A 25,980-nucleotide genomic window follows, 5' to 3' on the forward strand; every position below is an offset into this window, starting at 1 on the left:
ATTTCTTGAAAAGGTGTAGCTTTTAGTCATACCAGGTGCATTTTTTACAACAGGTGCAAAAATATTTCGGATTAAAGGACAAGGATTTTTTAAACTAAATTATCAGTCCTATTATATTTGGAGGCAAAATGTAAACATTAAAAAGGAAAATTAGCACAGAGCAATTCCTGTTCCTTACATTTCTCTGCTCACCTTCTGTTATTCTCAACATTAAACAACATGAAGTTTATGAAAATGAAATAATTTAATCCAATTTTAATTTATTCAAATGCAAAAAAGTGCAAAAGTACATCCCTTAATTTGCTTTGTATCAGGAGAAAAAAAACATGTCAAATCATGACGTATCATACATATTTTCTATTTGTTCAAACATACAAAAACCTCTGATGTCAATAAACAACATGTATACATGTGAAAATAAAATCTAAATGCAAAATTAATACTGTCAACCTTTCTGTACCATTAGTTCAGCAGATCCTGATTTCTGAACAACATTTACAGTTAGATGGCAAACACTGCTGTTATCTATATTTTGTCATCCATCTTCTTTTTATTTATAAAATTTACAAGTCAAAAGGATAACTTTTGACCCCGAGCAGTAAACCAAAAATCACCTTCATCTGTCTCAAATTTGAGGAAACCTTTACAATCTCAATGATTCAAATTAGAAGTGTGTACCAACTGAAGTAAACTTCACACTTGTTAAGTACCTCTTAACTGGTTTAAAGCTTTCCAGTATCCCATTCAACCATTCACAGATGTAACTTTTTCAGTTTAAACATAAATGCAAATGAGGACTTTTCAGTATCGACACAAAAAGCAGAACTCACACTTCGGTCTCATTTGGACGTTTTGAATAAATCAAAACAAGAGAACTGGGATCCTTCAAACATGTCATCATTTCAGCACTGTCCTGAGGAGTCAGCATCAGAGCTTTACAGTGTCACATGGCACTTTCACCTGCTGGTGAAACGGCAAGACGCAGGTAGAGAACAGGAGATGAACAGTAACCTTGGGTGCTATTCTCCAGAGTGAGGTTCTAGCTCTGTGATTAACACATTCCCATCAGACTCTGTTGCTTGAGCGCTGGTTTGTCTGTAATAAGCACTGCCAAGTGTGGGGAGCCCCCGAAAACCTGCAGAGTTTCTCTTGTACAGAAACCACACTGCTCCTACCAGTATGGCAAAGATCAGTACAGCCACCAGCACTGCAGCAGGGACGACACTGTGATGTAAACCTAAAAAAAAAACAGACTGAATTAATCTGCATTGCACATCACATTCTGTGAAAAATTTGCTCTCAGCACGTTTAACCCCATCTTCCATGGCAAGCATATTCTCATACCGTGGGGCAAATCTGCAGATACTTTTACACATAAATCCTACAAGTTTTTAGATTACTGGATTCAAAACAGATCTTTACCATTTAGCGGTTCCACTTCAACCTCTGTAGCTACGTCTGCAAAAGAACAGACACTCAAGTTCAGGACATGTCAAGCAATTTCTTTGGAAATCAGACAATCTGCAAAAAAAATCTATTGTGCCTTACTCCAAAGAGAAATGTGTTCCAAGTTTCACAGCAATTAAAACTTTAAAGGTGACTCAATACAGTAATTTTATACAGAGGCGGTCCTGGCGAGTTTTGCGCCCTGAGTGAACCACCAATTTTTTTCCTTTTTTTCTCTTTTTAAAATATTTTCATGCAATGAGTATAACATTATACACACATGTTAATTTTATGAATGAAATATGTATATATGAAATATATATACACTCCTGCATCCAAATATATTTGGATGCAGGATAAGAAGAGTTCAGTCTATCCCCCGCCCCCCTCCTCGCTTTTCCTCCGTGAGTGAGACGAACCTGCTCACAGCCTCTGCAGTTGCGAGCTGATCCCCCTCCCGTCTCCCCCCTGCCTTTTCTTCTGACACACACACACACACACACACACACACACACACACACACACACACACACACACACACACACACACACACACACACACACACACACACACACAACCTGTATAGGCCTACATGACTTTCAGCAGCAAGTTGACATGTTAGTAGCGTGTCCAGCGTTCAGCGCTTTATTAACTTGACGTGGAAATGCGCGGTATTAGTCTGGAGAACTGTTGATTTCTTTTTTTCCTTTTTTTTTTTTTTAGGGGGCTCGTGTGCTCCCAAAAAGGTTGCACCCTGGGCAGTCGCCCACATTCCCCATAGCAAAGACCGTCCCTGGTTTTGTCCTTATAACCTCTTTTAGCAAACAGCACAGTAATCACTTATCTGAACATAAAAGCAGCAACTTCTCTATAAAAACACTTCCACTTGTAGAAAATAAACAAATCTCGCAACTTATAGTAAAAGAAAAAAAAGTGCTATTACAATTTCTGTCAAGCTTGTTTTTCTACTTAGTAGCACATGAATAATTATTCATTTGGAGTTTGGTCTCTGGACATTTTGCAGCTCTGAAAATATTTTCTCTTTTGGATTTAGTCTAGATCAAATAAGAAGATTGGGAAGTTTATCCTCCATCATGTTCAGCTGCTAGCTGTGCCTGCAAATAGGTATTTAGGATGTAGCCTACACTCTTTGAGAGTAACAGCAGTTGTTTCCTTTTCAGCTTCTCCCCCTGCAGGCATCGCCACAGCAAATAATCGCCTTCCAACTACCGAGCCGGTACAAAGACCCCATTTGCATGGTCGTACTTTTGCATATGTTTTAAGCCGGTTGCCCTTCCTGACGCAGCCCTTTGTTTGAAGGTAACAGCAGAATTGGTTGTAATTATCCCTGGATTTAGTGGAGACTGAGAACAGAATTAGTAAAGGTTCTCATTTTGGATAAAGAAAAGTAACCAATGACAAAAAGTGCAAACAACAATGAGGATGATGAGCAGCAGGAAGAGTTGTGCATTGAGTGATTACAGTTAGGACAGCTGCAGTGACACCTTTTGTGCATTTAACTTCTGGTTCAGTCTGGTTTGGTTGAGCAAATAACAGCTAAGGATTCAGCATAGAATACACTGAACCATCCTAAACAACAGCAGGGGAGATTCCAAAACTCTTCAACATTCAGTGTGACACAGTTCCTTTTTAGTCTTTTTCATTTTTATTCATGTAGATAAATATAAGGAAAGTGGATCAGTGTGAGAAAACTGACCTTTTTTTTCACAACAGATTTAAAAATGAACAACAGTCTGCCTAACGTGATACGGAAGCACAGAGGGAGCTGTATTGTATCGGTTTTGTGCTCCATCTTTTGAAACAGTTGGAGTTTTTACCACAACAAACTAACATCACACCCTGGTATAAGTGGGTCAGAATCTCAAGTAACAATGTTTCATTTCCCAAAGTCCTTTTGAATTCTTCTTCCTGTATTTCCTTGATCTTCTAATGTTTTTCATCAAATTCAAGAAAAGTATCACAAAAAAGAATTTTTTTCCTTTTTTTTTTTTAACTTTTCAATCAGAACCTTGTTTTGTTTTTAGGCCTTCAGACCTTTAAGACAAAGAGGGATCAAACATGGAGGACAACTGCAACAGACACAACAGGGTGACCAATCAAGTCCCTGTAATGCTGTCGTGATGTAATGAGGCAGTAATGAGGCAACAGACAGTTTACAAAGTGACCCAACGTTACCGCTGTGCAGAAACAGACAAGTAAAAACACTCTGATCTTTATCCCTGAATCCCAGCAGCAAAAAAGATCTCAATTATACTCTCATCTGACAGAGGACATAAATTCTCTCACTAAGGAGTTTTACAGCACTTTCCCATTCAGTAGATGGAGAAGCTTTACTGTAAACATAAAGCTGCGATGCTTAAAAAAAAAAAAGATTGTATACACATTACTGACACAAAAATAGTAGCAAAGAAAAGTATAAACTATGAAGTTACTAAATTCCAACCAAAGGTGAACAATTGTGAAAGTGCAAACGGTGAGATACTAGAACCACATGTTTAAGTACAACAAACACATGTAGAGCAAGCACAAATGGAAAAACACACTGATCACAATCAGTGTAGCTCTTAACAAACAAGGTTACCTTATTTTCTCAGTAACATTCAGAAGCTACCTCACAACACCAAAGACTATCTCACAAGAGAAAAATCAGTCATCTCAGGATTGTGAGGGTACCTGTAAACATTCATTACAGCTGGCATGTCCACACGATTGTATCACTAATACTGCATGTTAACTCACACAATCTTCCAGCACTGAATATATGACCATCAGCTGTAAATAATATCCAAAGGCATCCAAGTGCATGCTGCTCTCTGAAAAATGACCAAAAGGCAAATAAAACTAATGGAAATTCAAACAGCATGAGCTTCAGAAACCCTGCTCTCTACATGAAATATCTGGCTTTAGGTCACTTCAAACACAAAGCTTGTAAGCAGGTAGCAGACCAGAGATGCAGCCAACCACTAGGCTCTGAACTTATCCTCACAAAAATGTGATAAAGCAAAACATTATACAAGTGCTTCGATGAAAGGTCAGCAAAGATGAAACTCAGATTTTCAGTCAGTAAACCTTTTCGACCTTTACTGACAACTCAAAAACAAACTCCTCAGTTTCAAAAGATCCTCATTGAGCAGCCCTGCTCATGGACTGAAATTTAAAGTAAAGACTTAATACAGGGCTTGAAAAAGAAATAAAAAGGCTTTAGTTGGGGAAAACCTTGGCATGGTTCAGCAGGTGAGTCTTAAATCCACATCTCTACAGGTTTAACTAAAATCACAATGAAGCCTTTGCACCATCCAAACGTTTACACTGCCCAGGCAAGTGGAGATGCAGATGGGTGTGACAAATCCTTTTCACATGAACATGGTCATGTGATCAACTATTAAAACAAAAACATTGTGTACAACAGCTTAAAACTGTGGACATTTGATTATTTAACGTTTTTTTTAAGCTTCGTGCAATTCTCATTGTTTAAAATAAAAACCTTCTTCAAACAAGAGTGAACAGTGTCTTTACTTTTTTTTTTTAAACACATGCCTGTTCTTCTTTACACCAGCTTGTTTGAATCTTTTTAAGCCCTGTGAGCTTCAATGGTTGCCTTGCAGGACTATTTTCTACCTACCTGAAATAGCTTTGCAGATGAAGCCGAGCCGCTCGGTGCATGTTGACAAGTGCCACACGCCATCAATCACTCTGGTGGTAACACAGGCATCTGCAGTCAGCAATTTGGTGTCTGGGCCTTTGGTGGCCCAGTTTGTGTAGACCATCGGTGAACCATCCACCCAGGCCAGGGAATCCGCTAGAACAATATATCCCATTAAATGGAACAGGTTTAACATTTTCTAATGAGCAGAAAAGAATAATGAAATTCTTACTGTCAATGTTGAAGTACATCCCCAGCCAAATGGTCTGGTGAGGAAAGCCTGAGGACCACAGCTGCTCCAAAACAAAGCGATTCTCTGTTTCACTCTCAATAGTCAGGACATCTGAGGTGTTGACTAGAAGACAACAACAACCCAACGAATTCAGAACTTCTAATGGCAAACAAATCACTATGTTCATCTCAATGTCAAAGAAATATCCTAATGGCTGATTTTCTATGGTGCATTGTCATTAAAATCTGTAATATTTAGAAAAATTAAGACAAAAATTAATCGGACATTGACTATGCAGGTAGTAATAGTTAAACTTTGTGAATATCTCACCTTTGCGTCGGCAGTACTCTCTGGACTCTTCGAAAGTCAGTTTCTCCACTACAGGTTCAAAGTTGTAACAGCCATGTCCGAATTTCACCCAGGTCGAGGGGCACGTCATCTCATACGAGACAAACGGTTTACTGCCTGCGACAGACAGCAGCAGAGTGCAGAAGCTGGTGCATTGTCACACATTTGATTATGAAAAGAAGAAACAAAAACAGCTAAAAAGATGCACTGTTGAGTTATCAGACTTTTCGCGCTTCACTTGAGGCGGCACTGACTTGGTGGGATGACATGACACAGGGCTCCTGGTAGCATGGTGTCGCAGTCAGCTCTCCGCCAACCTCCGCTCACGTCCATGTACACACACTCTCCAGTCACAAAGTCATCGTCCTCGTCATCAGCGGCATCCCAGTGTGTGTACACTGTGTCACTGCCATCTGACCACTGATAATTGATGCCACTCTGCAATAATACACCAAAAATGCCCGTCAAGCTTTGCTTATGTTGGTAAAAATATGAAAAATACAAAGAATTCACTTATCAATATTGAACCAAGTCAGACGTGTCCACAAGGAACTTTTAAGAAGTTGTTTCTTCAAAGTTTAAGGGGAAGTGGATGCTAATTAGATATGAAAACTGAAGCTAAACTAAATAATAGGGATAGGGAATTGAATTGGAAAAAGTTGAAAATCAGGATGTTTTTGCTTCACAATTTTAAAATCTATATTTATGTTTAAAAAAAAACTTTTTTTTTTAATAAATAAATAAAAATAATCCATTGTAATTTTTTTTTTTTTATTATTGTTTTTATTGATCTTTTTTCTTGTCTTCTTGGGCATTATAGTAGCAGAATGATGGTCTGGCTCCTGTGCTGTTTTTTACTTAATTGAAATTAAGAAAAATTACAAACAAAAAATGTTTTTACATGTCACAATTTAAATAGAATCGGCCCTAAAAAATTTCTCAGTTCTTTCTATCTTATAGAAGAATGAAGTTACTTGGGAAATTAGCACCTTTTGTTACTTAAGAGTAATGATTATTACTTGAAAATCTGTTTGAATTGAGAATCGATTCTGAATCGAATTGAATTGTGAGTTGTGAAATTCACATCCCTACTAAATAATATTGATAATAAACAGCAACATTCTTCAGGCTTTAGTGGAGGTGATGCATGTTTGCTGTGGAGAATAAAGGCAGTATTTCAACAACAGTAAAACACACTTAAGTGCTCCATGGTACAGCAATCAAATAACATGTCAAAAGCAAGCATCATAGTTAGTGTAGAAATGTTGCTTTTGGCAAGGAATCTGGGCGATGTATTGATAATGTATTAATTAGTATAAAACCAACAAAAAGACCACAGCAGTTGTTTTATGCAACTTGCTTCACTCCTGCTTCCTGTATTAAGGTCTCTCATTGAGCAAAAATTCAGATACTGAGTAAAACACAAATCTTAATGTTAACTCTGACTGTTTAGTTGGAAAAGTACAGAATATATTGCTTGGGCTAAAAAGCTAAGAGGAAGTCCTAAAAATGAGCAAGAAGCTGCAGAGACTATGTAAAACAAACCAAACTAAACATATTAAGTGGTTACAGGAATATTCAAATAATCTTAAAGGTAACATTTGAACTTTTAGTTTCAAACTATTTGCTCAAATAGTAAACTTTCTGGGAAGACCACAGACGGAGTTGTGTCTCTCTTATATACAAACACAAATAAAAAGCTATAAATGTTGCTGTTGTTAGACCAGTACAATAATAGTTACGTGGTTTAATGTTGTACAGAAGAGCGATTCAAAAACTCGTTACTTAGAGATACAGCAGAAAAACAGACAAGCACACAGATTGTCACACAGTTGTGATGCATAATACAAGCTGCAAGGAGGGATACATACGTCTTGACTATGCAGTCCAATCCAGTGTGGGACTGCCAATCTATTGACAAGGACAGTAAGGAAAGCCTGGTGGTAGGCATCTGTAACGCTCACTAGGTCTGAATGACTCTCGATGCACATACGGATCGCGTCGTACCAGCTCATGTTGCCAGACACAACCTTGTAGCTGTGGCTCCTGTACTCAATATTGTCAGGAAGAGGGTGGTGATAGGAGTGGGTGGGGGGTTTGGAAGTGTCTGCAACAAGAAAAAAAAGACTGAGTTGAGATCAGAAAGATTACTTTAAAATGTTAACGTGTTGAAAAAAAATAATTGCAAGAAATGTTTGATCCAAGAAAAAGTTTGGCATTTTTGGCAGAGGTTTGGAAAACTGATTGAAATTCTGGTTTGTCTGAGTTTTTACTGAAGCAGAGCCTAGAAACCACGACTCCACGACTCCAAGAAATGGTTTCACACATATGTGCTTTCTTAGTGAGGCAAAGAGGCTAATTATTGTGATAAATTGAGTGGTGTTGTCAGTGTTATCCAGGTCAACTGTTTCCACTCAACACAACAGTGATGTTTCCCATCTGTTCAATGTAAATTCTCCACCTAAATTTGAGAAAGTTTACTGGCAAGTTTTCAAAAAGATGACATTGGCAATGAAATGCCAAAAACATGTCATTTTGTCTTTTGACTTTAAGCTTTTTAATAACTTACATCTCTAAACGTTTAGGCTCTTGTCTATAGCTGTCCTTCCCAGCCAATCATCTGCCTTAAATTTGGTCTTCAAGAGGAAAGCACCTCAACATGATTTGGACCAGTGGATGAACTTGGCCAACTGATTGTTTTTAACTCTTGTATATCCATCCATCCATTTTCTTAAGCGCTTAGTCCAACTCAGTGTTGCAGGAAGCTGGAGCCTATCCCAGTAATCACTGGGCGAGAAGCGGGGTACATCCTGGACAGGTTTGCCAGTCCATCACAGGAACATGCAACTCTTGTGTGTAAAAAGCTCAATTATTTGTTTTTTAAAAAAATTTATATTCAATTTGAGTAAACCACAGTGAGGACTTCAGCAAACATGGGACAATGCACTTCGCTAGGTGAACTATAAAGCCGCCACCCAGAAAGCATCTTAAGATGTGGTAACACTTCTTTGTTTCAGTTCTTCAGACAAAAAAAAGGAGTCCAGTTCTTCTTCGTTCAAAATTGTATAATTTTTCATTAAACCAACAGATGTTTTTCTAAACAAACATCTAGGTAAGGTCCAGTTGGGAGGGCTTTACTAGTGTATATTTTGAGGAGTGAACCTACAAACTTCCTCCCAAAATGTGTGTATAAATGCAAATAAAGATGTGCTGCAAGACAATGACATTTCCAACTTCCATTTTTGATATAAAGAAACAAATACTTTGTACGTCTTCAACTGTGTTATGCTCACATTTCAGTCAGATTGCAGTGTTCTGAAACCTATATTTGATATACACACGTTATATTTCCTCTAATGACCTGACACGGCAGGTTTTATTATTCAATCTGGTTCATTTTCAAAGATGCAAATCACCCTATTGTAAACACACCCCTGTTGTTAAGTCATAAAGAGCTTATCTTCACCTTGCACATTACTTTACAAGTCGTCATGTCTGTTCTTGCGTAACACTTGGCAAAATTAAACTATTTTCCAAAATGTAAAACTACTCATTTTAAATTCAGAAATCAAACTATCAACTACATTTTATCAGAGTAAGGAAGGTTATGAAAATAGCAAACTGCTGTAGCTACAGAAAGGGACTCACAACCTTCCAATCACATATGTGATCAATGTGTTGCTGAAACACCACAAGGCCTTTCTTTGACTTACAGACAGAAGAACAAATCTGTGCACAACATACTTTACTACCTGAAAACTAGAAAAGCTTGCATGAAGAACAAATGGACAGAATGTCATCCTTTTCTAAAATGTCCCTAAAAGTAATCATAACAGAAAGAAAATGGTGAAATTTACCTTGGGGTTTTTGACAAACAAAGCCATACCCGCGCTCGCTGCACTTCTCATCGTACCATTTCCCAGTCAGGTGAAAGTTGTGGTTGTTAGATAAAACTGTGCAAAGGGGTTCATCAGCAAAGCCACTGAGCCACTCATCCTCCTGACAGTAACACAGAATCAGACAGTAAACATGTAGGCATGAACTCATTAGCATGGGAAATATCTCAGCTCACTCTTAGTATTGTTTCTGGACATGTGCGTGCAACCTATTCCCAGTTATTACTGAATGGGGCTTACAGTGAGGTAGCTCTTTGGCTCAATAGGAGACCAGTTGGTGTAGCTGACTGGTTTTCCATTGGTCCATTTCATTGTGTCCTCATCCCGCAGGCCAATCCACACACCTACAGAGCTCCCCTGCAGTAACATGGTGATGTATGCTGTAGATGTGATGGCATGACAAAAAGAAATGAAACACAGATCAGTACAAAAACAAAGCAGTTGTTTCTATTGTTTGTGTTTAACTGAGCGGACATTGTGCAGGTCGTACACTTCTACCTTGTTCAATCTCATCTTCTATGGCAACCAGTGAACCTTGAAACGATGAGCAGATGGACTGGGCATCTTTCCAACTCTTTCCCTCTTTTGGACTTCCAGGGAGGTGAAGCAAAAGACACTGCCAACACACACATACACAGATCCCACACAGAACATGAATATCACATTGTGAAATACTAATCAGCATTCCCACACCACCAGGAACCAGGAATCTTGTTTGGACTGGCCGTGACTCAGTTTGGGAAAAAAAAAAGATGAAGAGAGAAAGTAAGGCAAGAACTCTGCTCGTTATCAGCAGATCTGAGAAAGATAAAGTAAACATTGCAAAAAGACGACAAAACAACGTTCAACTCAAATTTATTTTTCAAAAACAGTTTAGCTGCCAGTGCAACCAGGGTTTTTGCTGAACTTCCCTTGAACTAGACCACATTCTGAATTAGTGTTGCTATCATGTATTTTTCTATAAATCCACACTAATCTGCCCACTCTGTATCACAACCATGCCATCCACTTAAAATCCACTTGACTGTGATGGCATCTCTTGTGCACTGCCCTCTTCAGGTCACCCCACAGTTTCCTGGTAGATTCCAGTTTAGGTTCTGGTGGAGCCAGTTCAACACTTCAATTTTCTTCTTGTTGTGGATTTGGATGTGTGCTTGGGGTCATTTTCACCATGAAAGATGAAATGCCTTCTCAGTTTCACCTTTCTATTAGATGCCTGAAGCTTTTAGGCAAAAATTGACTGGCATTTGGAACTGTTTATAATTCCATTCACCCTGACTAAGTCTAAATCATGATACTGCCCCCACCATGCTTGCAAGTGATGAAAAGTAGAGATTTTTTTTTGTTGCAAATGTACCTTTTAGAATAGTTTTACTTTAAGGGTGTGCATACTTACGCAATGAGCTTGAATGTTTATGTCTATTATATCTTTTGTGTTTACTCTTTTTATATTCAGTATATAAAAAAATTCTTGTTGAGTTAAAATATTCTCTCTAACAAATGTTAACATAATGATTTAGTGGAAAATTTGACTAAAAAGAGCAAATCTGATTGTTTATTTGAGTTTGATGCAACTTTAATACCATCAGCACTCTTGCTGACCACATACTGTTTCCCTACCAGAAACAGTGAAAAGAAACAGAAACATCCTGTTCCAACCTCAGAAGCTGCTGAGAATGAAGAAATATGACACTTTTAGAGTCATTTTTGGGATTAGACACAGATTAAACTTTATGATAAGACTGTAGAAGCAGTGTGGAGAAACTGAACAAACATTTGATATGAACACTTACATTTAAAGACCTGCCAACCCGTTTATACAAGAGTGTATACAATTTTAGCTGATGTTCAGTGTTTGTCAGATACGCCATTGACAAAGACTTGTTTTTTTTTTTAATTGAACACAAACTTTACTATAGCTAAATAAATATAGACGTATTTAAAAGAGCGGTAAAAAATACAAATGGCTTCAATGAAGGGAAAGGAGAATTTGTGTTGCTTTTGTGAGGTTAATTTAACAGTAATATAGAAGCGTGAATGCATGTGTGTGTCCAAGCATGAAGTTGTACCTTGTGTCCAAAGTACAGCCATTTTTCTGGACATCCTCCAATATAGTGAGGTTCTCTAGGGGTCTCAACCACAGACACTGTCCGTCTCTTGCACACATAGCCGTGAAGGTTGCTGCATTTACTTGCTGACCACTTTCCTGCATCAAACCCATTAAAGCTCAGTGCTGGCATAAAAGACTATGTGTAAATCAGTGCTGGTGTGCTTGCATGCGTTTACCTGTTGAGGAATTCATGGTGACACACATCCCATGCTTTCTATGGCCACTGTGAAAACTCCCGTCTGCCCAGTTTTGAAATTTGACCTCTGTCTTATCGCTCCACCTGACAAATAAGTTTAATAAGAATGATTGTTAGAGCAGTGACTGATGTCATTTGGATCATTTCATGGACCTCAGTATTCATCTTACTACCGTTCATCAACTAAACAGCTTTACTGAATGTGTGCTGATTAGTTTTCTATCCAAAGTCAGCACCAATTTTAAAACAAACTTAATTAAGACTAGAAAATAAAAAGGCTCATTTACTCATGCTTTCCCATCTATTGCTGTGGGATGAATTGCAGAAGTTTGCCTCATCTTTTAACTGCTGACGGTGTTTATTCTCTAGTCCAGTCCTAAAACTTCAGAGGAAAACTGTAGTAGAAATTTCAACAGATTCAGTCATGTTTCATTACTATTAATATTATTTTTAACCCACTAATTGAATTTCAAATATCCTGTTGTATGACTCTTAAGTAGTTTTGCTATTTTGACTATCTGACAAATCCATGCCAGACCGCCAAACCTAACCTTCCTTCTTTTCTTGTTTTTCTGCTTTGTGCCAACTCCTTATTTTTCAGTAGTGTAATGTGTTAATGATGAATTAATTACAGAAAAATGAACGTGTTAAAAAATTTATGAATTTAATCGTGGAACGTTTGTCAATGCACAATTTCCTGGTACAACGATAACACCGATGCACAACGTTGGTGCTAAATTTAGCTGTTTTTCAGACCCTTCTAGAGAGTCTGTTTAAAGAAAAAGCGACAATGAACAAGTTTAGTGACTTTTTTGGGGAATATTGGAGACTTTTGGTGAATAATGTATGAGCATGCATAGTTTACTCTCCTTTAGCAGCAGTGGCTGCCGCATAAACCCCCTCCCGTGTCCAGAAGAACACGCGAGAAGTTTGGTCCTCATGCAGCGTCCAGGGTCAAGCTGCAGTCATAGCAGGAGGGGATCACCTCTAATGCATGACCAAATAGGAGCTGGCACTGATTAATCCCACCTTACTGTCCAATATTAATGGCTCTTAATAAAGCATGTGGATGAAAACATTTTAAAAGTTAAAATTTCTTGAACACGTTGTAGACTCCTAATTAATGAAAATTAATGATACTTTAACTTTAGGTCTGTTCAGTTCAGGGATATTTTCTATTTCTATTTTACTGCTTTAAAATGAAATGCATTTTTTCCAGACATGAATAAATTATATAATAAATTATAATTTTATTTAAATTAATCATCCAGTAAATACCATTTAAATAAAAACAAATGCTGCATTTTGGGGCAAATATTGTTATGAGACTAATCAAGATTAAATAGTTACAAACCTGTAATAATTTAGATTTTTTTCAAGTCCCACCCTCTTCTCCTTTCCTTAGTTCCTCCCCATAAAGAAGAGGAAAGAGGAATAATCAAGTATGTACAAACTGAGAAATGAGTTTTTCCTTTGTTGGAATATTTTTCTAGATTTTAGTTTTAATATTTGTTTTTTACATTCCTTGTTACTTTCCTTGTGTGGACTTTAGATATAAATACTTTTTCTGGATTTCAGAAATAAAATTTGTTTCATATCTGGTACACTACATTTGATTACTTCTTTCTGAAACAAGAGAATATTAAATATGGCTTTTCTGTTGGCTATATGTATTCATGCCACAGTTTCCACATCATGTTTGCTGTCGTTCTTTCATTCGTTATGTACTGAATGTCAACTTTATTCTCTAAATGTGTATCTTTTGTACTTGTTCTACATATGATGTTGCTGAGAAGTTGGAAGCCAGAATTTTAGGAGATTTTAGACTTTAACACATTTAATGCATTAAGTGTGTTATTTTTGTGCTCAGCAACAATCAACATATTTTAATCTTGATTAAATTAAGCTATTAAGGCTAACTAGGTTATGTTGTTTAATGTGCTCTTGGATGAAGCAACAGAATTAAAAAAGCAACACTCAGCCCTTCCACGAGAAGCTGCTCTTTTGGTAAATGATGTAAAATGCAGCAATTTGTGCAACAAAGCCACACCCTACTTCTATTTTAGAAAACAGGAAATCCTGCAGTCTTTTTTTTTTTTTTTTGTTAGATTTTTTTTTTTTACTCAGTTATCGTCAAAAACAGCAACAGTCACTTTGTTTTTATAAACAACTTTTCCAATAACACACACACACCTGACTTCCTCTCCTGGCAGGCCGATGGACATGCCAATCCACCAGTCAGTCGGGCCCAAAGAGAGCTGAAAACACATTATGTATGAAACTGAGTTTTACAAAATAAATAAACAAAGCAAGCAAACAAATAGATTTTAACTTTTACGCTCCTACTCTACAAACCAGTCCTGACATTTAAGGACCCTCCTTGGCTTGTTCTTTGCTTCTAGTTTTGTTCCCATTATTCCCTCTCAAGCTTCAACACCACAAAGGACTTCTTTAGTCTGCTGCCAACAGAAAGCCTTTTTCTGACTCACTCTGTGTGGGGGCACTCATGCATTAAAGTGTCCACATATGAGGTGCATTTTAGCTTGTCACTGTGCGTTTGCAAACACTTAAATTTGTATGAGAAAAGAGAGCATTCATTGTGTTCACGCTTGTAGGCTTTTCATGGAGTGTTTGTGTCTGTTTGTAGAAAGGGTCTTTCAGAGCCATTCAGACAAGCTTCTGGGATCTCTTTCAGTAGATTTTTTTAGATGGTTTGTCCTTTGAAAAGTAAAACAGGTTCATGTTCTTAGCATCACTTCACCTCAACATTTAAAACATCATGTGAATGGTAAAAGTTGAGGCTTCAACTCAAATGAGGAGCCATTCTGCAAATCTTCACATGTAGCATTCTGCTGTCAGACAAGGAATTAAGACTTTTACAAACCCGCCGTAAGCGATCCTTTACAAAGTGCAGCTCCTCTCTGGAGTGAATAGACATCAAGTGGGCTCCCATCATCTGACACGCCAGAGAGACAGAGTGCCAGTCGAAGGGCTGCTTGGCCAGTAGGTACTCAGCTCCACGGTAAAACACCCAGGGCTCGCTCTCTGCAATAAAGACGAGTTTTCAATTATCACAGTAGAAGTAATGACACACAGTTCTTATTTCTAACAAACTAATGGCATTTTATATGTGATACTTCCATCCCACCTTAGAGGAGTATTACTCATGCAGATCTAATCAACACATACTGACGAAGATCGCTTCTCTTTAACAAAAAGATCAAGTCTGTACTGTTTACTTGTTTTCCATCCCTCTTTAAAGGATTTTTAAGCTGTAGTGGACAGAACTTCTCAGCAAGAGGTGAAACGTAATCAAATACCAAGGGAAAAAAAAAATCAACAGCAACCTTGATTTTGCATGTTGAGATTTATAAAGGTGTGTGTCCACCGCTTTTACAAGGTCGTTGGTGGCTGATGAGTCCAGAAAGTAGTGCCTGCCATAATGAGTAAGGTGGAAAGTAAAACTCTGCCTGGGTGTCTATCTTTTCTCCTGAAGTCTGTATGCTTTATGTTCTGTTAAAGATTTGGTCACAATAAAGTGATCTGAAAAATAAAAATATCTTTTTTATGTTTACATCGTAATCCTATTATTTTCGTTCAAAAGATGAATTTGTATGATTGGCAGGTCAACAGGTTTTATCTTTTTAACTCAGTTTTAAAGTGTTTCTGTGGGCTGGTTTACTAGTTTATGTCATATATTCATTAACAACAATGTTAATGTTGTTAAAACATCTGCAGGGTCACCATCTGCAAAACTTGTTGAAAAATTTAACTCACGCTCAGTATACCAGTAGGGCTTCTTCAGTTTATCACCTGCAACATCGAACAGAGTTCATTAAATAGGATGGAAATAATGTGTGAATTTACAGACAGTGCAGCCCGGTGATGTGTGGATGTTCACCTCTGGCTATTTTGCAGATCCATTCATGTTTAGTATCACAGGGCTGTGGTGTGACAGTGTTGGTCAGGTTACTGTACACAGCACAGTCCCTCCTGTCATCCTCCTCATTCTTATCGTCAATGAAAGACTTAACAACCTACAAAAAGACAAATATGCCACACAAAGCTGTAATAAAGCACACCTTGCAAATGTCAGAAAGAGAAAATGAGCCATCTGGATGTGTTTGTACTTACTGGAGAACCATCAGACCACTCCCAGACTCCAAGATGGTCAGGGTCTCTTTTATTTAAACCCACCCAGAACCAGCGACCCTCTGTTCTAAAAATAATACACAAAAGAAGCAGAACACAAACATACTGCAACATAAATTCATATATGAAAGTTAATTATTTGAATAGGTGTACAGTCTTACATACTTCATCAATAATCTATTGAGCTTTTAACAAAGATCATAAATTCTATTAACCACCTAATCCAATTAAGGGTGGCGGGGAAGCTGGAGCTTATCCCAGCAATCATTGGGCGAGAGGACAAATCGCCAGTTCATCACAGTCCATTAATGGTCCTCTTTTTCCACAGCCTGCAATTTTGCATTGCCACATTTCCAGAGCAGCCCAGATGTGACTACACCAGCACTTGCTGTATAGATGGTATTTAATTAAACAGCCACCACTGACTTTGGAGGTGGACGGTTACGCAGGGAGGATATTTATCTAGTTGCACTATGAGACTTTATAACTACAAGCCATTAAAGTTCTCACAGAGCTTCTGATTGCCTGTTCTGTGTAAACTCTGATTCACTATTCCCATTTAAAAATGTTACAAACTTAAATATTCATCTTCTGCTTAATTTTGGTTTTAGTGCCCAGCATCTATCTATCTCTCTATCTTATTAATAAAAATTTCATCCAAATTCTCATCACAAACTAAGAACCTTGCTCATTGATTTGAGGGACTGGCTAGGGTAAGATGGCTTGCATGACTTATGTAGGTGTTGTATTTCTCTGTGGGAAAACATTTATCTGTGGTTAGATTATAAAAACAAATCTAAACAAAACTAAACTCTAAATTTACAGTTTTGTGAATAAAATTAAAAACAATAAATGCTCGTCTGGTGAAAGCATCACCCCCCCTAACATTCTTGCACAAATATGCTTTAGAGGGCTATACCAACCCTTCAAACATGGTACTGAGGAGGTGCTTGACAAACAGCTGTTCTTCATAGTGCTGGAAACTGGCCAGCTGAGCTCCAAGGGCCTGGCAGAAGAAGTCCGCTTCCACCCAGGAGCGCTGCATCAGGACTTTCTCATCGTGGAACACCTAGAAGGGCAAAATTTCAAGTGACCACTTCCATACTTGTTTTGTATTAGATATCAGGCAAAGCGCTCTGAAAATAGTCAAGATAGAGGATACTAAAAAGGGCAGAGAGGGTTAGAGATGACAGAACAAATGTAGGCAATGAGAAGTTCCAACCTTAAAACAGTGCAGCAGCCCAGAGTGTGATTCCCAGCCTGGAGGACAGGGGGCGTAAGCATCAATGTGGTGCTCTGGTAGTTGCACATCATGGTAGCTGCTGACACTCTGCTTACAAACTGACAGAGCTCTGTGTGACTTGCAGTCCTTCACCTCCCAGTGACCCAGAGCAGGCCCACCTGACATGGCAACACATCCACCAGCACTGACTGTATAAAAAAGAAAACAAAGAGAGATAAACTTTCAGACGAACTCCCAACTAAATGCAACTGTCGTGCATAAATTCATCAATAACAAACAAGAATTTTCCCCAACAACAGCCCACCTGGCTGGTGTTTGTTCCAGTTTGTGAAGGTGAGAGGCAAAGTGGAGCCATTGTGGGGAAGCCAGCTGTACGTCCCCTCCTTCTCCTGGTCTGTGAGGCCGATCCAGTAATGCACGCTACTGTTGGCTCCATTTGCACTCAGCAAACTGTTAACAAAAGCCTGTTCGAACCTGCAGGTGTTTGGAAGATGATAGCAGAGAGTATGAAATGTTGCAACCAAGAAAAAAAGAAAGGTATTTTCTGTACATGAATATAAACAATCAATTACCTGTTTTCTATAGCAACGAGAGGGGCCTTGCAGTAATATCCCAACTGTGCATTTTCAAAGTTCTGTTCATGACTAGTCACAACATAACAAGAATAACCGTGCCGCTTCCATCCCTAAAAGAATAATAAAAAAAAAGAATGATTTAAATTTTTTTTTGGTTCACTCCGTTTTCAGTAGGAACAGAATTTCCCCTTAACATGACCGTCACATTCAAACTCAAACTCAACTTAGTGAAAAAAAGGTAATTTCTGTTTCATACATCAATGCCTTGCCCCTTTTGCATCAGGTTAGCCAGTCACCCACGTCAGTCTTTTCAGGCTTTTCCACAGGAGTGGCTACTCGCTTCAAGTATCATTCTCCTCCGCCCTCCATTTCCATGTTAGTTTACAAAATCTCCTTTGTTGTGCAAAATGACAACCTCCAATGTGCAACTTATGAATTGAAAATGTTTTCCTTAAAATGCCAAGAAAGTTGTAAAAATAATAACACTTTCACAATATTTACAAAGTAACAGGACATTCTAGCATATTTAGCCCCTAAGCAGCTCTAAACTAGGAAGAGTTTGCCCTCAACAGGGGCTGCCTGCAATCAGAGATGAGTTGTTCCTTTCTGCTTCACAAAACTTGTCTCCCATGACAACACTTCTTATTATAACACCTGTAAACCTGTGTTAGATTTTCCGTCTTTGCTCCGCTTGTACACTGTTATCTAAACAAATCTAAAAAGATCTTGTTGGTGCCAAAGCTTGAATGTTGTTCCTAATTTGTAATCCTATAATGTGTTGAAAGATAAGTGTATTAAAACATAAATTATTAACAATTAGCTGTTTATAAATGACCAATTATCATTTTACTTAGGTTTCATTCATAAGCAAATTTTACAATTTATATATTCGAATTAAATGTGTTTGGTATTGTTAAATGGAAAACTCACTTTCCAACAATCCACATAGCCTGATCTCTGGCTCTGCAAAACAAACGTTCATATATCTCCAGTATCTGGCCCAAAACAAAGTTTCATATTTTTACACCTCCTGAAATTTCATCCCCAGCCAGTGTTAATCTGGAGTGAAGTACTTATTCTTTGTTTTGGTGCATTTCTGAGCTATAACATGCAGGGCTTTGGTCATATACATGTAAATACTTTGTGTGTAGAAGGTGTTTTGACATGTGGTGTGAATTTTCCCTCCTTCACCCCTATAACCCCTCTAACTCCAGGCTCCTTATGGGGTCCAGATGCCTACTCTCACATCTGTATGAAGAAAAAATTTAAGGCTTTCTCTAACACTAGGCTACAAAATGTCTGTAAAAGCATAAGAACATTTCATCTTTTTACCTACATTACTTGATGTAAAACTGACAAATACACTTAAAAGAAAAACATAGTTTTGTTCGATAAAATTGTGGCAAAATTGTGGCAAAATCCCTGGTGGCAAAAAAAAAAAAAAAACCTTGGCAGGAATCATCAGAAACTGCTCGAGCATGATTACCCTGGGGGTAATTTTTGGCTTCATGTTCCACAGAACGAAGTAGCCTGATGACTCAGGAGTCTGATATTCCTGTAAACAGAGTCAAAGAGCAACGTGCACACCAGACAATACGTCAGCAGTCAAGTGAATCAGCTCATTGTGCTTCTGAAGGGTCAAGTTGTTCTGAAGTCGTACTGCAGAAGGCGTGTGGCTCTGTCTGGTGCAGGTCCTGATCTCTACAGCGAGGTTTAAACATTACACAATCTACTAAGCAAAATGAAAATAAATATAATAAAATGGATTTTTAGTTACAACGGATTGCGTCTCCTTGAACTCATTAAGCTTTGTGACAAACTTTCAAGGCATTTTTAGTGAAAAGACACTTACAGGCTTTGAGCTGACAGCAGCATTATCATACAAATGATTTTATGAAAGTTTTGTGCCACCTTGTGGGTGAAGTTTTACACTCTGTAGCTTATAATGAAATGAAGCACAGCCATGTAAAGTACCTCTCACCAACCTATTAGTGATCTACCATGATTTGTATAATGCTGTCAATGACTTCACTCATGTTCATGAAAAATGCATCAGAATGCAAGTACATGCTAATGCATGTACAGTTGTGCTCATATTTATTCATACCCTTTCATTAAAGAAAGAAAAAGAACAGCGGCCTGTAAGATACGCTGAAATTGACTAAAGTAATAATAAATAAAAAAATTTATGAAAATCATTACATTATTTTCTAATTCTGGTTCAATAGAAAAAAAAATTTAAAAAGTAAATAAATAAGATAATTTATTACATATTACATCACTCATAAAGTAATATTTTGTTGAACAATCTTTTAATGTTTCCGCTACAGTCAGATGTTTTCTGTTCCTCTCAGTCAGACTTCTGCACCTGTTGACAGGTATTTTGTCCGACTGTTCAACAGAGGAAGTGCTCTAATTTGTCCAGGACTAATTTGTTTGTTTGTTTGTTTTTTTCTTTCTTCAACTCAATTAAATGAAAAAGGTATCTTATATTACTAAATAATATTTTTGCAAATTTTTAGTTATTTTTCCTTTTTTAAGTCTCCAGTTATTTGAGTGACTGTTGTAAATTCGGCCTTTTCTTTAATGAAAGGGGATGAATACATATGAGCACAACTGTATGTGTGCGCACTTGTGCACTCATGTTCCTACCACAGGACATCCTTCGTCCCAGGTTCCATGTAGCTGAACTGGATTCTGACTCGCTCTTCTGCACACAGCAGGCAGCCGATCATCACATGAGGCCAAAAGCCAGTTGCCTTTCTGTGACAGAGGTTAGCGTTATACTCTGGCAAGGACAAAAGTCAACTCATGCAAACATTATAAACGACTGCAGCTAGATGCTTGATTAATTAGCTGACTGACAGAAACCATTTTGCAGCAAATATATACAAATAATTTATCATCATTACATGATATTTGGCTTCTCAGATGAGTGGAATAAGCCTCCCTACCTCTTTGTCCACTTTGGCACAGAGTGTTGCATCTGTCAGGTTGTAAACAGGGTAATACTGGTGCCAAAAAGTAAGAGTTACTGGTGAACCATCGGACCATTCCACAGCTGGTGACAATGCTGGTTTCCAGAGACCAATCCAGACCTCAGCACTCTCCCCAGAAACTGAGAAACATGAGTACACAACTCTTCATTTAGACACACAATACATCATCCTAAATTATCCTGTGTTGCATGAAAATCCTTACAGTTGGCCAGGAGGATCTGTAGCATCTCCACTTCTGACAAAGTATGGAGGCTGGTGAGGTTTGCTCCCTGAGAGCCACAGGCCTGGGAAGACTCCTCCCAGCTTCCAGCTTCAGTTTCTGGCAGCATATGGTAGCAGAAACCATTATGAGGCCACCAGCCATCAGCACATTCGGTACGGACATATTGCCAGTTCTCTGTGAAATGAAAAGCCAGCAGAGGAGAGAAGTGAAAACGCTAATCAGGACAAGACGGGCAGGAATAACAAAAACTCACAGCAGACATTGTTTTGGTCTAGTCGCCAACAGCGCAACAGAGAGGAAGGTCAGAAGTTTACTCCCCAGGTGCAGTACAGCTGCTGAAGCCAACAACTACAAGAACTAAGAAAGCTTTTTGGACATTTTTGCCCACAAACTCATAATTCATAGCTGCCAAAACTATTTAAAACACCTCTGACGAAACAGTCTGCATGTTCGAGAGCATCTGCTGCACACTCTCACCTAGCGGCTCAGCTTGGTGGGTGCCGTTGGATGTCTTCTTGCAGATGTATGGCAGAGCAGACTCACAGGACAGACTCTGCCAGTGGCCATCATAGGCTGAGTTGTACACACCACACTGCCTGTTGTCTTGCAGAGGGCTGGGAGGAAGACCTAGAGGAACAGGTATTGGAGACCGTGAGCACTAAACATCTGATGTTAATAAATTTGAAATTAAACTATTCATTCCAGTTATCCATCATATTAACACCTGTGGTGAAATTCACTAGCGATAGAGGTGCTCCATCAGACCACTGCCACCCATGTCCATCATTAAGGTGGTTCAACCCAATCCATACCATCGCTCCAATGCTTGATAGTCGATCTACACAAAGGTGGAAAAAATATGACAAAAAATTTAATAATTGACTAATCTTACCTATTGATCAAATAATATAGGAACAAGCTTACAATATCAGGAGTAAAACGAAGAAAAAAAAAAGTTTCAGTATGAGTGCTGCACATTTCTGTTGCAGATTTAGCACAAATACAGTCCTGTGGTTTTGGTTTTTGTATCATTTGCCTACCTTTAATGTACCTGTGCTCTGCCAGGCTGGTGACACTGAGCAGGTTTCCACCTTGAGCCTGACAGGTTGACAGCGCTTGACTCCAAGTAAGTATGGTGTACAGGTTGAACTGGTAACAAGCCTGCAGCTCATGATTTGACTCCCAAAAATGTTCACAACTGGAATCTGAATAAAGTAGTGAATAAAAAAGGCAGGAGAAAACTGACTGAAAAAGATGAGTATGTGTTCAGAACTTACACAACATGGAAAGCAGAGGACAAAAGTAGCATATATATCACAGGAAACATGTCCCCTACAAGACAGCTATCAGTAGAAACTATAAGGATCATAGAACTTCTTTAGAAAGACAGTTTAATATTAAGTGTTGCAAAAGATGTTGCTGTTTCCGGTCAACTATGTGGAAGACTTAAATCAGTACGAGGAATATTGGAGGGCTGTTAAAGGGAAACAAACACATAAACTAACATCAGAAAAGTGAAAACAATGACTTGAAAATAGTAGATACCAACCATCGCTAATCCTCAAAAAAAGATTTTTTTTTTTTGTTGGTACTGATCAAAACATTTAAAGATTACTTCCAGCAGGAAACAAGCACCTATCTCATCACTGACTCCAAATGGTTTGAGGTCATGTTAAGTATTAGGTGAGAAGGCAAAAAGCATCTCTGCAAACTCAAGCACAAGACCCTTTTCTCAGCTCATCAATTAAAATTAAGTTTGGTGATGATGAAATTACTTTTCCAGATTAAAATACATCTAGTCAAAGAGCAAAAAGTGTTGCTCTTTAAGAAATATTTTTATTTATTATATTTTTGGGAAAAATATATTCGGGAAATATTGTTCTCTTTAATTATAGGACAGTGAAAAAATAGTCAGTGACGATGCTCTATTCTGCAAAGCTGACCTGTCAACTCCTAAACCTAATCAAAGAGGAGTATATTTTTGCATTAGCAAAGTCCACAAGGCAAAGAGTTCAGCCAGAGATGAAATACAGTACTGTGATTCTGTTTGATTTATGATTTGATATTTTTATTACCTGAAAACTTTATGACTTTACCTGAAAAAAAATTGTGAACATTACTTTTTAAATCCAATGTGTCCATTATACCTTTTACCGGGCAGAAGCCCCATCTTTCGGACAGATCGTAGCGAGTGGTGGTCGAACACCAGTGCAGGTGGTCCTCACGACCCTCAGTCGTGCACTCAGCATACCATTTGTTGTTATACTTGAAGGGGAAGGCACAGGGCATGCCATGTGAATTTCCCAACAAAGTGTGGATGTCTGTAAATGAAACCAACACACCATGACGGTCAATTATCTCACATTATGAAGACATGCACGATAATTTAGGAGCTTACCCTCAAACGGAAATGAACATGGTCCCTCATTCGGAGTGTTGGATCTTTTCCACTCATGGTAAACGTTCTTTTTTACCACCACCAAGCGCCCAGACACAGTCACCTTCCACTGAAATGCCCCATACAGCATGTTTCCACGGCAGCGCCACCACAGCACAGGGTAAGCCATGTCGCACTCAAACATACCGAGAGGCTGCGTAGCATCTGACATGTTGAGGCCCAGACACATGCTGCTGCCCAAATTGAAGAGACGATGTTGAGAGACCCACTTCCACAGCATGCGGCGCGTGGGATGCTCGCAGTCTTCCAGCACCACATTGGCGCGATCCACTGTGATGCAACGTTTAAGCGGCACACTCTCCAGAATAAACAAGCCCTTTCCTGGAGAGAAATGGAAGAATCGAGGGAGAAAAGGGTATGAGATATTCAGACATGAAGGGGGCGGACCGGATAGAGTGGGATGAGAGACATCCTGGACAACATGAGAACTTTGTGCCACAGACTGTTTTTAGCACGCAATTTACACAAATCAATATTCAATCTCTTTTGCAGATGTTTGTCCAATAAAACTGAGCATTGGCCAATGAAAATGAAAGTTTAAGCAAACTTTGTTTTCAGAAAATAACTCAAAAGTTCTTTTGTAATTGGATTCTCAAGTAAAAGAGAGAACAGCATACCACCCTTCTTTCATGTCATAACTGCATACAAAAAGAAGAAAAACAAGATTGTATGTTTCCAGAACTGTAATTTAGATTGTTTAAAAAACACACACACCCATGCACATCCACCACAAGAGGAATTCAAATGTCTGTTTGACTAAAAGTCTAGTATATGGAGGTGGATTTTCAACAACTGCTTGTTCTGTGTTTTTCCTAGAATGAGTTTGTTTTGTAAGGGGCACAAAGGGTGCAAATGATCTGATCTGAAAAATCATAGGCTTCATAATATGTCACATGTCCTGTTTAATATCTAATTCAATTTGCAATATTAAGCACCAAATATCCATACATTGTACCATGTGCAAATCTGAATATTTTACATTATTCTAAACATCAAGCTAGCTAAATCATCCTATTAAGAACAGCTAATTTCAAACAAACGAATTTAGACCATCCATCCAATAGCATATGGCATCAAGGCAAAAGAATAAATATAAAATAAAAACACATACGTACAAGGTAACATTCCCAACTGAGCTAAACCACCTTTTATTTCAATAAGAACTCCATTACAGTTTCTTGACCAAAGAAATCTGATGCTTTGCTTGTCTTCCATTTTGATCTAATGTGGGCTTTTACTTTTAAACAGTTCTGGTTTATTTATTTAACATAATTTGCTTTAATCATGGATGAACTTTCAATATTTGTTGACTCCATCTGCTAAACTAGTGGTTTATACAAGTGAAAGGGTGTAGAATATGTTTTAGTATTATCTTTCTGAAATAAGCAAAGTTCTCCCAGAATAAATATATCTCCATGGCTGCATATTCCCCTCCAAATGCTGCATAAATTAATGTTTAAAAATTGGTACGTTCACTAATGCCCTTTATGCCAGATGCTGGAATGTGGGACTGTGTCCATCAGCTGTGTGCTTACAACAGCCCATCTTCTCTTTCTCTTTAACAATTTATCTTGGATTTGTGTTTGCTGCAAAGAGATTCTAGCTGCTGTTTGTATTGCAGCCCCTCCTGATGGCTGAAAGTTGCCTGTTTTTATATGCACCTTCCTTCGGTTGTTTCCCTCTGCTTAATGCTCTTGAAATGTTTTACTAGCAACAAAATAACACACCGATATAGATTATTGGTTGCCATTAGCAGGGCTTCAAGTGATCTTTGGGCCACTATGCAAACCGGATGTTTTTTTGTTTTTTTGTCAAAGCTTTAAGTCAAATGTAAATAATCATACATCTTATCTCCTACACAATGGAAGTTGCAGAATTATCTGGCATGCAAAAGGACAAAAAGAGGTGGACTTGTCGTGCAGAATTAAAACTAAAAGGCAAAGCGAGTTGCAGCTGCGTCCACATGACTGGCAACTTACTGTAAAACTCCGTGAGCTGCTTTTTCTCCAGGACCTCATCGTCCTCCTCGGCGACACACTGGCAACTTTTCACCAACAACACAGCTACACAAATAAACGCCACAACAGTCCCACGGTCGACGTGACGCCGCGAGTGTCTTAACATTTTGACGTGGGGATGCGGTGTCCACGAGCAGGCGTCCGCACATTCCGAGGTGTCCGACCAGATAGAGGTGGAGAGAGTATATTTGGGCTCGGGTGTTTTTCATTCGTGGAAAACTTTGGCCGAGTTCAGTTTTTCATCGGGGAACCAGCGACGTCACTTCTGACGGAGGAGCTGCTGCTGCCCGGTGTGGGATCTGCATTCCTGCCGCTCCGAGCTGCTTCCACTGGTCAACAACCAGTACGCTTTATTTAGACCTTAAGGGATTCAGGGAATTCTCTGATCAAGATAAAGACATTGTTCATGACCTCTTAACA

The 25,980-nt window shown here is 38.5% G+C and overlaps 1 protein-coding gene across 1 annotated transcript; it reads right to left on the minus strand.

Moving 5' to 3' along the window:
• On the minus strand, positions 1–25,710 carry pla2r1 (phospholipase A2 receptor 1). Its single transcript, XM_079242890.1, has 30 exons — positions 25,522–25,710; positions 23,483–23,863; positions 23,232–23,405; positions 22,125–22,289; positions 21,809–21,922; positions 21,562–21,711; positions 21,064–21,258; positions 20,817–20,980; positions 20,515–20,625; positions 17,860–17,972; positions 17,592–17,761; positions 17,267–17,475; positions 16,968–17,113; positions 16,027–16,111; positions 15,794–15,929; positions 15,670–15,705; positions 14,777–14,937; positions 14,086–14,150; positions 11,873–11,976; positions 11,656–11,792; positions 10,085–10,202; positions 9,827–9,966; positions 9,548–9,689; positions 7,562–7,797; positions 5,945–6,128; positions 5,673–5,807; positions 5,343–5,465; positions 5,090–5,266; positions 1,423–1,458; positions 1–1,237 (listed from the first exon to the last, which is right to left on the minus strand). Exons 1-30 carry the CDS (start codon positions 25,664–25,666, stop codon positions 1,020–1,022), a joined length of 4,470 nt encoding a protein of 1,489 aa, XP_079099016.1. The 5' UTR covers positions 25,667–25,710; the 3' UTR covers positions 1–1,019.
• Between the last annotated feature and the right edge of the window lie 270 nt (positions 25,711–25,980).

The sequence above is a fragment of the Telmatherina bonti genome (assembly GCF_933228915.1).
Source record: "Telmatherina bonti genome assembly, chromosome: 1".
Classification (NCBI taxonomy): Eukaryota; Metazoa; Chordata; class Actinopteri; order Atheriniformes; family Telmatherinidae; genus Telmatherina; species Telmatherina bonti.